The sequence below is a fragment of the Triturus cristatus genome, chromosome 7, assembly GCF_964204655.1.
Source record: "Triturus cristatus chromosome 7, aTriCri1.1, whole genome shotgun sequence".
In the NCBI taxonomy this organism is placed as follows: domain Eukaryota; kingdom Metazoa; phylum Chordata; class Amphibia; order Caudata; family Salamandridae; genus Triturus; species Triturus cristatus.
Window position 1 is genome coordinate 1,272,787,343 of NC_140590.1, and position 17,472 is coordinate 1,272,804,814.

At 45.2% G+C, this 17,472-nt stretch overlaps 1 protein-coding gene across 1 annotated transcript in view; it reads left to right on the forward strand.

Moving 5' to 3' along the window:
- TMEM219 (transmembrane protein 219) overlaps positions 1-17,472 on the forward strand; it is a 495,740-nt gene that overhangs the window by 83,397 nt on the left and 394,871 nt on the right. Inside the window, exon 3 of the mRNA XM_085618798.1 lies at positions 6,319-6,583. Coding sequence (XP_085474924.1) covers positions 6,319-6,583 — 265 coding nt within the window. The remainder of the gene's footprint in view (positions 1-6,318; positions 6,584-17,472) is intronic.

Here is a 17,472-nt window from a genome sequence, read left to right on the forward strand (position 1 = left end):
CATGCATATTCTCAAGGAAGCGAAGCGACCCTCCACAAGAGCGTCTTATGCGTTTAAGTGGAAGAGGTTCTTCATTTGGTGTAGGGAGAATCACCATGATCCTACAAAGGGGCAGGAGGACGTCATCCTTCCGTACCTCCTTCACTTAGCTAGATCAGGCTTGAAGTATGCATCCATCAGGGTCCATTTGTCTGCCATTACAGCTTACAGGAGGTCTCCCAGTCAACCTTCTTTTTTCCAGATGCAGGTGGTCAAGGACTTCTTGCAGGGGTTGAAGAAAGTTTACCCCCCTGTTCGAAACCCTTCGCCTCCGTGGGAGTTGAACTTAGTGTTATCCAAGTTGATGGGCCCACCTTTTGAGCCAATCCACAAAGCTTCTTTACAGCATCTGTCGTGGAAGGCCGCTTTTCTGGTAGCCATTACATCGGCACGCAGAGTAAGCGAAATCCAGGCTCTGTGTACTAAAGAGCCGTACACAGTTTTTCACCAGCACAAAGTGGTCTTAAGGGCACATCCATCCTTTCTCCCTAAGGTAGTGTCTGATTTTCATATTAATCAGTCCATTTCTCTGCCATCCTTCTTCCCGAATCCAGCGACCCCGGCGGAGCGGTCGCTCCACTCCTTAGACCTCAAGAGGGTACTTAAATTCTACCTGGCAAGTACCAGAGGCATTAGGAAGACGGACCAGCTGTTTGTCAACTATGGCTCCATGAGAACAGGCTTCCCAGCGGCTAAACGATCCATTTCCAGATGGATTGTTTCCTGCATTACCCTAGCCTACCAGCTGGCGAAAAGGCCCTTACCTTTGGCCCCTAAGGCTCATTCTACTAGGGGGAAAGCGGCCACAGTAGCTTTCTTGCATGACGTTCCAATGGCAGAGATCTGCAAGGCGGCCACTTGGAAATCGGTCCATACCTTTACCAGGCACTACTGCCTCGAATCCGATTCCAGGGCGGATGCCCAAGTAGGCCAAGCCTCCTTGAGGAACCTGTTTGGGTAGCTGAGCTATCTGAGCATACTGTTCCTTCTCTGTTTTTTCTTTCCTTTGCCCGCAGGGGGATGAGGTGAGGCTCGCTATTCTATTCTAATGCTTATGACTATTGATGAGGATCCCCTGGAAGAGAAGGATTAGTTACTTACCTGTAATCCTAGTTCTCTTCCAGGGGTATCCTCATCAAAGTCATAAGCAACCCTCCCGCCTCCCCGGGCAAAGGTGTGATAGTTTTCAGAGGTTATTATTTTTCTTTGTGCCATGACTTTTCAGTCTCCGCAAAGAACAACTGACCTAACTGCCACCCCTGAGGCATGATGGGAAGGTGGGGGTCAGGTGTGCCTTAAAGGCACGGTGTCAGTTTTTGCTATGCAGCTATGAGTTAGCTTTTCAGTCTTTTTAGACTGGGTATTTGCAATGCAGCCTGGGAGCTTCCTATGCTTTCAGTGTTTTCTAAGAATTTCTGCTGTTTTCTAAGCATTAAAACAGTTTCCAAACAAGTTATAATGTTGTTTCTCATGTTTATAATGCTATTTTTTTATGTGTAGTGGAAATTCCTTACAGCATGGTTCAGCTCTAGGGTGTTATGGGCTGCAATTGCTTGTGTATACATATAGGTATATATGTATGGATATATATATGTGGGGCACATATAATATACTGTTTCCGGGATCCCGCACATGGGCGGGAATATTCTAATGCTTATGACTTTGATGAGGATACCCCTGGAAGAGAACTAGGATTACAGGTAAGTAACTAATCCTTCTTGGCGTAGGTGGGGGGGGAGGTGTTGGTCCTAGCTTGTGAAATCCCATGGTGATGTGCTCTTCTTTTAAAATAAATAAATAATTATCATTTACAGTGATAATATAACAAGAGAAAGCTGGTTACATTGGGTAATGTCTATTACCATATTACTTCCATTGCAGGTCATATACACAGGTAATGCAGTATCAAGAGTTGTCGTATTTTACATTTTAGATGTATCAAAACGTCTGGATCACCGATCCCGGCCATTGATCTGTCCCCTTACTAGACCCCATGGGTTAGTTGCTCAAGTCTGGATCCGATTCTTCTGCCGGAGTGATGTGCTCTTCTTGAAAATCACAATTTCAATCTTTTCGGTGTTCAACTTTAGACAGTTGGTTTTCATCTAGTGGGCGATTTCAGTCATGCAGGCTTTGAACTTGATCTGGGTATTGGGTGTCTGTGTGGGACAGAATGAGCTGTGTGTCGTCTGTATGTGTTGAACAGGGAGGATCCTTGCGGTACTCCGCAGATAAGGTCACGGACATCTGAAGCGTAAGGTGTCGGGTTGACTGACTTGGGAGACTGTGTCAAATGATGTGGAGAAGTCCAGGAGGATGAGGGCCATTGTATCTCCTCTGTCCAGAGTCATGTGGATGTCAAACCTGGTAGCGATGAGGGCAGTTTTCGTGTTGTGGTTTGGTCTGAAACCAGACTGAATGGTGTAGAGGAGTTGGTGGTTGTTGAGGTATTCTGTGAGATGTCTGTTGATGATTTTCTTTAAGATCTTGGCCGGGGAATGGTAGCAGGGAGATAGGCCTGTTTTTGGCGAGCATTGAAGGGTCCCCAGAGGGTTTCTTCTGCAGTGGGAAGGTTGTGGAAGAAGTGGAGGCATTCACAATTGGTGTGAGCATGGCGCTGATTGGTTGCAGTCCTCTTGAGTAGGTATGGTGGTGAAGGGATACTGATGGGGCCCTTGTCTGGTTGAATTTCATGGGAGCAGCCATTTTTTCAGTGGTGATGACAGGCCATGTAGTTAAAATAGTTTTTGGGGATAAGATCTGGAGGCATTTGGCGAGGTCTGACAGGTCTGGATGCGGGATGAAGTAGCTATAAATGATGGTGATTATGTTGCTGAAGAATTGGGAGAGATGTCAGAGGTCCTGAGAGGGAGTGATTGAGTGAGAGACGGCGGATGGTGAGCTGAAATCTTTCATAATGACGAAGATTTCTTTGCTTCTAATGGTGCTGTTATCAATGTGGTCCACCAGAGCGGCGCGTTTGGTGGTCCATATCATTTGGTAGTAGCATCTCGGGGCTTTTTCAATGTCCTCTTTTCTGCATTGTCTAGCTCGTTCTCCATTTGCGTTCTCCATTTGCGCTCCAGTTTCATCAGTCTGAGTTCCTCCATGTTCCAACTGTCCGGGTCTGGATTTTGTTGTGTTGTGTTTGAGGCGAGGGACAGAGAGTCTGCGCTGCAGATGATCCAAAAATGTAAACTCTTGATGGCTCTGTTGGTGCATTCGGGTCAGTTGGTGTTGACAGCAGTGTTCCAATCCTTATCAGTGATGCTGCACCAGTTTTGGTGGGCTGGGCTGGTGTGGTGTGTGAGCGCTGGACTGGGACAGGGATGATGAACTTGACTAAAATCCTGACAAATGTTTTTAATGTGTCAAGCTGTCAGGGTTTCCCATCATCATGGGCATCCTCTACTATTATTCCGATATTTAAAAAGAGTCAGAGAGGGGACCCTCGTTGTTATAGGCCGATTTCACTAATAGACTCCGCAGTGAACGTCTTAGGGAGAGTGATTTTAACAAAATTAATGGATTGGCTAGAAGAAAATGAGGTTTTATATAATGTACATTATGGTTTTAGGAGTGGTAGGGGTACCATGGATCAGTGTCTTAATTTATATTTACTAGCATGCAAATACACTATAGCTAAAGCAGTGACGCTACAGCTGGCTTTCATGCATCTTTCGCTGGCTTTCGACCCGGTAAATAGATCCAAGCTCCGGCATATCCTGTTAGATATGGGCATTGACCCTAGCTTAGTCTACTTCTTGGCTGACCTACACAGGGATCTTACCGCAAGGGTGAGGGTCAACCAAGAAGGAAAATGCACAAGACACTTTACATCGGGTAGAGGTGTTCGCCAAGGCTGTATTTTAGCACCACTACTTTTTCATTGTATATCAATAATTTGGGCACGTTTTTAGAATTGGCTAGATTGGACATACCACGGGTAGGGGACAGGCTCATTCCTGTGCTCCTCTACGCGGACGATGCCGTCCTATTATCTTGCACAGCTGTAGGGCTCTAAAGGCTTTTAGACTCCTTTGGGGCCTACATGAAATCTTTGGATTTAGTGGTAAACATAGCCAAATCCCACGTAATGACCATGGGCCAGAAACCCAAAAAATCACAAACATTTTTCTGTGAAAGTGTAGAACTGACCAGGGTTATCTCTTTTACCTATCTAGGAGTACTTTTTGATGAGAGGGGTTCCTGGGTACCTCAACAAAAAGTAAAAGAAAATGCAATGGCAAGGTCAACGGCCGCTTTGAATGGATTTGCGCAGCGACTGGGGGCTAAACCAATGGATGCAATGCTCAATATCTATAGGTCTAAATGTATAGCAATTGCATTGTATGGCTCGGCCATTTGGGGATATAAGTCAATGGAGGGGATACAGACAGTTGAAAATAAATTTCTACGTTCCCTCCTGTCTGTACCTCAACCCACTCCTACCTTTCAATTCACCAGGAATTAGGGTTTGGTTACGTGGCAGACAGGTTGAGGCAGGCTCCTGTGCTTTGCTGGCTTAAAACCTGGCTTAACCCCCAATTAACGCTGAACCATTAGATAATCAGGGATTGTGTCACCCTGGACCAAGCTAACAAAATTCCATGGCTAAACTATGTTAAGAATACTTTAGTTAAGCTTGGCCGTCCAGACTTATTCGATTCCCCGGATAAAGTAAGAAAAGATGATTTGGCATAGGTAAAAATAAACTTACTGCATCGGATGAAGGTAGAGCCAGGGGAGATCGAATTATTGAAACTGACAGTTTAAATGCATTTTTTGCTAAAAACCACCCCCGTGATTGAACCTTATCTGAGGATTGTCATGAAGCCGTTTCACCGCCTGCTCTTAACCAGATTTCGTTTTAATCTAATTCATTTTTTTCTGGGTAATTTGCAAGGTTGGAGCAGGACGTGTGAATCAAGTCCTTGTACCTGTGATAATTTTTCGATACAGGATACAATGCATTTTATTATGTTTTGTGACCACTATAGCGCTATCTGCAAGAGGTTCTTAGTCCCAATTTTAAAAGGGAAAGGTTGTATTCAGGTTAAATCCGCTTTACTGTACTTACAAATGCTTAATGACCCATGGGAGATTTTTAATATTGCAAGCTTTCTTGTCGCAGCCGCGAGACTTAAGTCCATGTTATTACTCTTTTAATACTTGCCTTTTTATTGCTAAATTATTTTTATGCAACTTCATGAACTTTGTCTTATTCCCACCCTAATTTTCTCAAATCGCCCTATTATTGATGATTCGGTTATTATATTTTACTGTGTACTGTATGTATTTTTATTGTGTACTGTTTGTGTTTTATGTATTGTGATTTAATGCATGGTACTTTTATGGTTTTTAGTAACTGAATAAAGTGGTTTTGATGATGATGATGAACTTGAGGCTGTCTGCTTAGCAAACCTGTGTGAGCTTGTAAACTTTGTTGTTGCCGAAGTTGGTGAAAATAGGATCCAGAATCATTGGAGTGGTCAACAGATTTGGGGAAAGAGTGTTCAGTCAACTGCAGAGACGTAGGGAAGACGTGAGTGCAATCTGTTCCGGGAAGACGTATTATAAATGGGCCTAAATGCAGGCAGTAAACTGAGCATGCAGCGATTAATCATATCTGAATGAAATTAATGGCAGTAGTGGGCACTATACTGAGGAGGGGCAATGAATAGCAGACAGAGATTTGTGGGAAATGGTAGTGCAGCAGATGCACAGTGAGAAATCAGTGATGGACAAGGATTTGGAGGCTGTTTAGGGTACAGTGAGCAATAGAACAGAGTGGGCAGTGGTCAATAGACTAGGTTGAGAATAGTGAATAATATGGAGAGTAGACTTGGAGGTAGAGCAGACATTGAAACTCATCAATTTAAGCCGCAGGCAGTAAAAGAGATGGACAGGTGGTAGTAGACCGGGGGTAGTGTGAGCAGTGGACTGGAAGGTTCTTGGCAGCAGGTCTAGGGAGTAGAGGCAATAGCACTATCAGGGCAATGTAGTCGTCAGTAGAATGGGTCAAGTGGACAAAACGTTGGTAAAAGTGGGCAAGTAGTCTAAGGAGTCATGGAATATTTAGAGCATAGTGGACAGTGGACCAAGTTAAATCGCTCAGTAGACTGGGGGAGGGAATGGATAGTACATTATTTCCTAGGTTGCCAATGGACTCGGGCTTCTTGATTGGCAGATTTATTCAAGAGGGGCAGGGGGTAAAAGAACAGTGGAAGATGCATTGTTCAATAGAATGGCATCCTGACAGTCCTCTTTCTTCCCCAGGACTGGAACACATTCCTGCAATCCCTAAGTGATAACCTCTTCTGCCTTCCGGCTAATGACACAGAAGACCAGTCTCCAGACCTGTGGCCCAGCACCTCGCTTGTGTTGAATGAGACTGACAAGCTTGGTCATGCCCAGAGCTGGGTCACTGTCTCCGTCCTCGCCAGCCTCACGTTCCTGCCTCCTGGGGGCAACGGGGAAGTGTTGATCCACAACAGGGCACGCCTTGTAACCCAGATCAAGGGACATAAGCTGGGCCTCAAAGGTATGTCCCCCATTGGAAGTTGAACCTCACATGTACACCCATGCACTGAATGTGGTGGTTCTCACAGAAATTTCAGGGGTATGTATGAGGCCTGAAACTAAGCTCTAGTCCTACTATAAGCTCGAACATTCAAGTATTTACTATCTCTAGTTGAGCTTTGCAGAGCTTGATTCTTGCTTGAGTTTCGGGGGGCGGGGGGGGGGGGGGGTCACAAGTATGTGCACCGCCTACATGTGGCCTTTAGAAATACTCCCTCGAAAGAAACTAGACCTAAGTGTCTCTTGACTGAACCTCTCCCTAAAAACGATGCCCCTCACTTGCACCTGAGACTAACTAGTTAAGCATCATCAATACATCACTTGCCTGAGGATTTGTCTCCTTGGTAAATCCAGTGTTAAAATTGAACCCCATTGCTGTATTGCTCACTCTAAGCCTTGGCTTTAGGGTACCCTTCAACCAATGAACTCCTTGCTCACTTCTTATCTCACTGTCCTTACAGCAACTTCCTCTTTCTGAATCAGTCACATCACACCCCTATCCAAGAGACACAATACACAGACTATCACTCCAGTAGGACGGACAGACATATTTCTCCCCTACGCTCCCTCTCCCCAACTTTGATCCCTGATATACACCAAACTGACTCACTCATAAACCCCCTCTTACCCTTACTGATCCTTGATAGGCTCTTGACATACTCCCTCCCATACTGTCTCTCTTCCACACTTTTCCCTGATGATTACCACATGTATTCTCTCTCCACCTCGTGTATCCCTGATCGCCGGACACATCTTAGTTGTTCACCCTGATTAGACTCAGCCTATTGCTACTTCCCCCAACTCCAACCTTTACCGGCTGGTGCTGATACTTCCACATCTCTAATCCCAGAGGGAGAGTCCAGGGACCAAGACCTAAACGCAGATCAGGTTAATTGGCTCAGTTATATAAAAATTGAGACAGCCCCTCACAGTTAGCTGTTATTCCCATGTCCTACCTCCTGTCATCTACAGTTGGCACCCACACCCTGACAAAGGCCCAATCTGAATTTCAGCATTGTTTTAACTCCACCAATCTAAATGCCCTTGAATACAAGATTGATCTCTTCAATTGAAAGCTAGCCCACCTAGACCATTCTCTAGCTCCCCAATGGTCTATGTGTACTTCTCTGGTAAAATTGCCCCCCAATTAATGAATGACCTCAACTGGTGCACAAGACCACGGAGCAATCGTTTACCCAGTCCAGATAGGCTCTGTCCCTATCTTTCACGAGAAAATATTTGCAAACCCAAGTGTGGATTATTGTTCTCAACCCCAACTACCTCCTCAGCCTCCGCCTGACCAGCTTCCGTGGCCAACCTTACACTGAACATAATACCAACCATCTTGTTACAAAGAACCAAATGTCCGAGTTATATACCAAAATTTGGCTCACATGAACGTTATTTCGATCAAACGTCTGGCTAGTCCCTACATCATAACCACTGAGTCAGCTCTGTGCTACATGCTTCACCACTGCAAATCAGCAGTGAAGCACAAGCTGGAAATAGTTTACTCTCTAATCCACTACAGTTTTCTCATTCCCACTTAGACATGGTCCAATGACACTTCACACAATATCATGGACCTTCTGCTCCCTCCAACTTATTCCATCACTAGATATGATCGTGAAGGGAGCACTGGGGAAGGTGTTGCAGTCACCTTAATAACTCCCGTCTGTGTGAAGAGATTCCTAATAACTCCTTTCCCTCATTTAATTTCATGATTGCTGAAATCAACTCACAGCAAAATTCCCCTATTAGGACAAATTATATTTGTCAACCCTCCTGGCAATAATGCTACATTTGAGAAATGCTTGAAACTCAAGACCAGCCAAACTTTTTGCAGTGATGTTTCTTGGAGATTTTACTCTACACTTGGGCAACAAAAAAGATTCAACTATCAAGCTCCTCTCCTTGTTCCTCTCTGAAAATAACCTAACCCAGCACAACCTCAGACCTGACCACAGCAAAGGCTCCATTCTTGGCTTCATTATATTTAAGAGAGACTTACTCTCTACAAAATCTACTTCCATTAAGAAATCCTGACTGTCACCAGCCACTCTACCTCTTGCTGTCTCTTGTATCTGTTTAACAGTCTAGCACCATGCAAAAGCAAACAGAAAAGACCTTTACCATCTTCTACCTGGTTCAGTAAATTTCTATATGAGGAGAGGAAATCTTTGGGAATGTTGGAAAAGAAGTGCAGACAATCACCACTAATCTTGCTTGCCTTAAAACTGCAAGCTCACTCTACAGTAGAAACCTCTTTAGTGCAAACACATCACATTTAAGATTTCTCAGTAGTTAAGTGAAGAACATGCCCCAAACAACTTTTCGAACTGGTCAATTTTTCAAAACCATAGTGAACTCATTTGAATTATCAATGGAAATGTATCCAGACCTTTGATTCATATGGAACACTGCCTGCAAATCAAAGAAGACATGGCAACGGTTTAAAATAGTAGGAGAGAAGGAGCTACTAACAGCTATGATGAGGACCAAACTTCTTACAACTTTGTGGATCCAGTACTTAGAAATATTGCCAAAGACCTTACATATTGGGCAAATCAAGTGTATCTCTGCGTCAGCAAGGGCATGCTTCCTGATTGCCTGAAATATGGTCATGTCACCCGAGTCCTGAAAAAAACCCTATGCCGATTCAAGGGATCTCAAATGCAAAAACAAGGGATTCAAGGGATCTCAACATCTTCCGCACTGTGTTCAACTTTCCCTTTCATGGTAAAATCATTAAATGCTGCGTATCATGGCAATTGACCCAGCATATCCAAGACAATAACATCTTTAAAAAAATGACTACCAGTCCGGGTTCAGTCAGATTACAGTATAGAAACGTCTCAGCTTCAGATAGTCAGTGATGCGCTTCAAATTCTGGATTCAAGCAACTTCTGCCTCCTGATCCTTCTAGTCCTATCTGTGTCTTCTGATAGAGTAAATCACTATTTGCCTATTAATAAATTCAAGAATCGGATAGACGTCAATGGAGAGGTCCTCAAATGGTTTGAGTCATACCTAACAGGCAGATCACAGAAGTGATCAAGACGAAAAATTCAACCTATGCACCATTTTCCTTGGAGACTTACTAAAGAAATCAGGGATGCTCTGTCACTGGTATACTAAATTGTATCTCGAGGTCCCCTAACCCATTGTCATATCCCACCTAGCTAAAACTAATCACTGTTCTAGACTGGATGACCTCCTATCACTTAAAACATGATCCACTTAAAACTGTATGTTCGAGGCATATGAGCTGTAGATCACACACTAAGCATAGAACGCCATCTGGTGTTGGGCCCGGATGTTTGCACTTGTTTTTGTCTTGGAAGTCACAAGATAGGTGACTCCTCCTTTAGATGATAGTGCGCATGGGCATCGGCTCCACCTTCAGATTGTTTTTTTCCGCCATCGGGCTCAGATGTGTTTCTTGCGCTTCAGTTCCGAACCATCACTGAGTCCACTCTCGACGCGCAATCCTTCACCCTTCTCCTGTATTGTTTTCGACCGCGATCCCTAGTCGTCGCGCATCTCTTCAACATCGAAGTCCTCGATTCCGGTCGTTGACAAAGGCCTTCGGGCCTACCTGGGCCTTGGTATGTGGCTCATGGAAAGGACTGCATTCAAGAAATGTCCTCAATGTGGGTCGAAATTTCCCCACACCGATCTGCATGAGGTGTGCAACCTCTGCTTGTCTCCGGAGCAGGAGGGCAGAGACTGTGGGGCTTGTGCTTCTTTCCGCTCGAAGAAGACCATTCGAGATCGGCGAGCCAGGAGAACAATGGCTAGCTCGTCGGCGCCCATCCCCGATGACATCTTCCAGGAGGGCGTTGATGTACCAGAACAGCAGCGCATCGAAGAAGGTCCCGTCAGTGCCTCCGAAGCCGATGACTCCGACCTCGAGGACATTACTCCTGGGCAGCGGGTCGTAAGTAGACACGTCGACCACGACCCCCTCCCTACACCATCGAAAAAGGCTTCGTTCACACCTTCACCTTCACCTTCGGGCCCAGGTGCACACCGAGAGACTGCTTCCCATGCCCCGCCCTCTGGCCCTACTAAGCCTTCAGGCGACTCGGGCTCGAGTCAGTCTACCATCGGTACCGAGCGGACGCCGGCACCGAAGAAGAAACCACCCTCCTCCTCCGTGCCGATCGCTGCCTCCACATACAAGCACTCGGCACCGAAATCTACAGGCACTGCCCTTCGACTCCGAAAAAACACTCGGAGGCGAGCAAAAAGCCAATTCATAAAGCTTCGAATTCACACCCTTCAGAGCCGAAGAGCCTCGGATCCGAAAAAACACACAGAGACTGTAAAACATCACAGTTCCAAGCCAAAGGAGCAAAAAAACGTTGCAGAGTCGGTGCCGCGCAAGTCTTCCGAACCAAAACGGTCGGCGCCGAAAGACCAGCCTCTATCAGAAGAGCTATTTAAACCAGGCCCTAAACAGAAAACTCTTCTTAAAGACCCTGAAACCGGTCAGCTGACGATTATAGTACGCCAGATGTCCCTAATGTTCCACAGGATGACATCTACCCCTCCAGGCCTTCCCCTCCGGAGGGCACAATGGGTTTTCATCAGCTTCTACACAGAGCTGCCCAATACCACGGGGTTGACTTACATACTGACCCTGTGGAAGAGAATTTCCTTATGGACACCTTTGATAACCCACAAAGGTCCACCACTTTTCTGCCCATGCTAAAAGGAGTTACCAAGCATGCACCTGAGGTATTTAAAGATTCTGTCAGGGCTAGGGTTATTAACCCCAGGATCGAGAAAAAATACAAGGCTGCCCCATCAGAGCCAGCGTACATTAAGGGCCCCGTACCACTAGACTCCCTTGTAGTCTCCAATGCTAGAAAGAGGGCCAACTCTCAGATATCAGGGGACGCTCCACCCCCCTATAAAGAGTCCAAACTCTTAGACGCCACTGGCAAAAAACGCTTCACAGGCAGCTAACATATGGCGTATCGCCAACACTGAATCGCTGTTAGCCAGGTATGATAGGGCACATTACGACCAGCTTGAAACCCTATTGCAACACCTCCCAGACAAATATGAGGATAAAGCCAATCACCTTATACAAGAGGGGAAACACATCACCAACACATCCATTCGTTGCGCGCTGGACGTGGCAGATACCGCCTCCAGAGCTGTCAACACAAGTGTTCTCCTGCGTAGACATGCCTGGCTACGCTTTTCAGGGTTCAAACCTGAAGTACAAAGTTCCATCTGAAACCAACCATTCGATCAGGAACACTTATTCAGCCCTAATGTTGATTCATCCCTTGAAAAGATGAAGAAGGACACGGACACAGCTAAATCAATGGGAGCCTTGCAATCGCAAGCTGCCAGACGTTCCTTTTGTCATCCCTCTTACAAGGGCACCTCCAGAGGCTTCTCCTCTGACAACCCCTCCACCTCTTATAAGACTCCCACCCAGTCTACATTCACCAGAGGTTACCAGAGAGGAGGCTACAGAGGCAACAATAACAAAGGTAGAGGCAAGACCAACAGCACCCGCTCTGCCTCCATCCCTACCCAATGACTTCCCACTGTTCCCCCTGGCCCATTCCACTCCAGTCGGGGGAAGAGTACAACAGTTCCTGCCTGTTTGGGCCAACATCACCACAGACAGGTGGGTGAGACAAATCATTCAATCAGGCTACTGTCTAGAACTCACTTCTACCCCCTCAAACATACCACCCAAACAGCGCCCAATGTTGTTAGAACATTTTTCACTGCTCAAACAGGAAGTCATCTCCCTCCTACAAAAGAGTGCAATAGAACCAGTTCCCTGCACCAACAAAACAAAGGAGTTTACTCTCTGTATTTTCTCATACCAAAAAAGGACGGCTCTCTGAGACCTATTCTGGACCTCAGATCCCTAAACCTCTAAATACAGTCAGACCATTTTCACATGGTCACACTTCAACAGGTCCTTCCTCTTCTTTCACAAGGCGACTTCCTTGCCACTCTAGATCTCAAAGACGCCTACTTCCATATTCCCATTCACACATCTCACAGGAAATATCTCAGGTTCGTAGTAGACTGTCAACACTACCAATTCAAAGTACTCCCTTTCGGAGTCACCACAGCACCCCGGGTATTCACTAAGTGCTTGGTGGTAGTGGCAGCTCATCTAAGAAGACAGCACATACACGTCTTCCCATATCTAGACGACTGGCTCATAAAAGCCAGCTCATACAGTCAGTGTGTACACCACACTCACGCCACTATTCAACTACTCCACTACTTGGTATTTACAGTAAACCGCGCAAAGTCTCATCTACAACCGTCCCACATACAACAGTACCTAGGTGCCACAATAGACGCCTCTAAAGCGCTCGCTTTTCCCAGTCCAGCCAGGATAGCAAGCATGCAAGCCCTCATAACCAAATTTCAGTCTCAACACTCTTTTCCAGCTTGAGTGTTCATGCAACTCATAGGGATGATGGCCTCTTGCATATTCATAGTGCCTCACGCAAGACTAAAGATGCGTCCTCTCCAAGAGTGCCTAGCACGACAATGGAACCAGGCTCAAGGTCAGTTAACAGATCTGGTGTTGGTAGACAGTCGCACTCACCGCTCTCTGCAATGGTGGAACACCAAAAACCTCTTGAAAGCGCACCCGTACCTAGAGCCAGTTCCACAGATTGTCCTGACAGCGGACGCATCGTTCTCCGGCTAGGGAGCTCATCTTTTACATCACACCATGCAGGGCAGGTGGACTCCTCAACAGAAATTACTCCACATTAACCACCTGGAGTTACTAGCCATTTTCCTAGCCCTAAAAGCATTCCAAAAGCAAATATCAGGCAAGACTGTCCTAGTCCGCACGGACAACATGACTGCCATGTACTACATACACAAACAAGGCGGGACACGTTCTCTACAGCTCTCTCATCTAGCACAAAGCATATGGAGATGGGCTGTACCGCAGAACATTTTTCTCCTAACCCAACATGTCCCCGGAGTCCAAAACAACATAGCCGATCTGTTAAGCCGTCAAACGCAACAGATTCACGAGTGGGAACTTCATCCGCAAGTTCTTCAACCATTTTTTTCAGATATGGGGCCAACCACATATAGACCTCTTCGCCACACACAAACGCCAAATGCCCAAGCTTCGCCGCCAGATTCCCACACCCATTGTCCAAAGGCAATGCGATATGGATGAATTGGTCAGGCAGATTTGCGTACGCTTTTCCGCCTCTCCCACTCATTCCATTGGTGGTGCGAAAGCTACAGCAACACTCACTGACTCTCATTCTAGTTGCTCCAACTTGGGCCAGACAACCGTGGTACACCACATTACTGGAACTCTCTGTGGTTCCGCACCAAAATCTGCACCTCTCCCCACGCCTCTTAACTCAGAACCATGGAGAGATCAGACACTCGGACCCAGCTCAGCTCAACCTTGCAATCTGGCTCCTGAGGTCTTAGAATTTGGTTACCTTAACCTTCCCCCTGACTGTATGAACATTATTAAGGAGGCTAGACGTCCCACCACTAGAGCCTGCTATGCAGCCAAGTGGAAAAGATTCATTATATATTGTCATAACAACACCATCAATCCCCTAGATGTGTCTATCCAACACATCATAGGTTACCTACTACATCTCCAAAGGTGTAACTTGGCTTATACATCTATTAGGTTGCACCTCGCTGCCATAACGGCCTATTTACAAAATAGGCAACACTTATCACTTTTCAGAGTACCTGCCATCAAAGCATTTATGGAAGGCCTCAAAAGAATAATTCCTCCCAGAGTACCACCCTCACCTGTGTGGAATTTAAACATGGTTCTCACAAGACTAATGGGTCCTCCATTTGAACCTCTACATAAATGTGAGCTACAGTTTTTAACATGGAAGGTTGCTTTTTTAGTGGCCATCACTTCTCTTAGAAGAGTTAGTGAGCTTCAAGCACTAACCATTCAGGAACCTTTCTTACAAATACATCATAATAAGGTTGTTCTACAAACTAATCCTAAATTCCTCCCTAAGGTTATTTTCCCCTTCCACCTCAATCAGTCTGTAGAGTTGCCAGTGTTCTTCTCGCGACCACAAACAGTCGCAGAAAGAGCTCTTCACACTCTAGATGTCAAAAGAGCACTGCTTTATTACATTGAGAGAACATAACCTTTTCGCAAGACAAAACAACTTTTCGTATCCTTCTCACCACCACATAAAGGCAACCCCATATCAAAATCTGGGATAGCAAGGTGGATTGTCAAATGCATACAGATTTGCTATCACAAAGCAAAACGAAAATTGTCAGTTCCCCCTAAAGCCCACTCTACCCGAAAGATAGGGGCTTCAATGGCTTTTTTAGGGAACATTCCTTTACATGACATCTGCAAAGCAGCTACATGGTCTACACCGCACACATTCACAAAGCACTATTGTGTAGATGTGCAAACAAAACAGCAAGCTAGTGTAGGCCAGGCTGTACTCAAAACATTATTTCAAACTACTGCAACAGATACTGGTGGTCGCCGCTAAGGAGGAGCACTGCTATACAATCTATGCTTAGCGTGTGATCTGCAGCTCATATGCCTCGAACGGAAAATGCTACTTACCAGTATGCATCTGTTCTTGGCATGTAGAGCTGCAGATCCACACACGCCCACCCACCTCCCCAGCTACCTTTATCTGTTCCAGTATTATCTTATTTAGATACAGCATACATGGGCATCTTTCCTGTTTCTCACAAAACTCCATCATTTCCCTGCTGGCGAAAAACAATTTGACGATGGGGCCGATGCCCCTGCGCACTCTCATCCAAAGGAGGAGTCACCTATCTCATGACTTCCAAAGACTTTTCCAAGACAAAAACAAGTGCAAACATCCGGGCCCAACACCAGATGGCGATCTATGCTTAGTGTGTAGATCTGCAGCTCTAAATGCCAAGAACAGATAAATACTGGTAAGTAGCCTTTTCCTTTTCTTCAACTCATCGGTCCAGCCATCATTTCCAATACACTCCTGTTTGGATCTCAGTCAGCATCCTTAACTGCAAACCTACCTTTGTCAGCAGTGCCAAACCTTTGGAAGTCATATTTCACAAAACACTCAATATAAAGTCAAAAGTAAACCACATGAGCATTTTCAACTGTGTCTGTTCTGGGGCATTCGTCACTTTATTTTGGAACACGGTATCAAAACACTTGTGCAATTACTGGTGCTATCAAAACTAGACTACAACAGTTTTCTTCTGACTTGTCTTCCCAAAACTTATCTTGATTTATTAAAAACTGTTCTGCATGTGGCAGCACACTTTTTCTCAAGGGCCAAAAGGAATGACAGTATCTCTCCAATACTGCTGACATTTTGTTGGCATCGCATTGAAGACAGAGCCATATACAAATCAGCTTTATCCCTTTCTCGCTGTGCCTCTTGATTCAAGCTAGCCTGGCTGATGAGGGGTGATACCCGAAACCTGTCCCAGGATGCTTGTTTCTATTCTAGGGAAGACCTGGCCTGGCCATTCGGGCTTGTTCCCAAGACTGATTTGCGTATTGCCGGGTCCAAAATGAGGTGGCATGGTGAGCAAAAGAACAATGGATTTATCCCATATCTCTTGACTGGGGGTGAGTGTTTAAAAGGTTTCAGCACTCCGTCCATCATCTTGTTGTGTTTGCAATCCATGCTATCTCCCACATCTTTTTGTCTGAAATTATATTATTAATATAGAGCTATTTACTTATCTAGTGAGAATCCTGAAAGTACCTTTTCTTTAGGACAGAAACCTGCTGCTTCAAGACTTTAAGTTGTTGGGGCTCTACCAGCTCCACACTGACAGAGCTAGTGCTTTTCAGATTTTTTCACAAGACCCTCCTCAGATGGTCATGTCTGATGATGACCAATATTCTGATGTGAAGGAGGGTGATTAGCCTAACACGGATAGACTAATGAAAAATGAATGAGGCAACTATATTCTCGCAGTTACAGATCCAGCAACACCCCCTCCAACTGATTCACCACCAGATGATAATATCTGTTAAGTTTCATACTTTGGTGGAGAGAGAGCTGCAATAACATTTGCTCTTTCTATTTCAATCAGAGAGAATGACTGCTTTTTATATGACTTTAAAAAGTCATCATTCAGGCTGTTCAACATCGATCGAGAAATCCGGTAATACCATGCACAACACCACCGGAGAGAGAAGGACAGAAGATGCATATGGATATGGATATGGCAGCAATGTAAATTAGAGTCAATGCCACTGCAATAGTAGGTAGATTTGAATGTGGTTGAATGTGGCCCCATTCTTGGACCTACTACCAGAAGACAAGAAACAAAAGGTGAAAATATTTCTTCAGGATGGAGAAAGGGCTTCTGCAGCTCAAATTGATTTGGCTATGGACGTGCTATATATTGGCTTCAGACAACTGACTGGAGCTTCTGTACTAGAAAGACAAGGTAGGTTAAGGGCCGGTTTTGTTTAGTCTTGAGATCCAAAATAGAATTATGGGCATGCTGTTTGTGGAACAATTATTGTTTGGCAAACACATAGAGGATGTGCAGTAAAATATTAAAGCAGATGCTGAAGCAGCAAGATCACCTGTAGCATTTCAGCAGAAGAGAACATAGTCCTTGCATGGGGGCATATCTATATTGTGAGTCATATCAGCTTCATAGATATCCATTATACCAACCTCAACTTTATTCATAATTGTATCAGTCACAACAGAAATCGTAAAGAGAGACGCAATCCCAATCCTACACCAGGTCTTTGAACTAGGCAGATTGCAACCAAACAATCATTAAATCTGATAGAGACCGCTATTTGCAGATTCCTTACATTAGAATATTCCACAGGCGACTGGA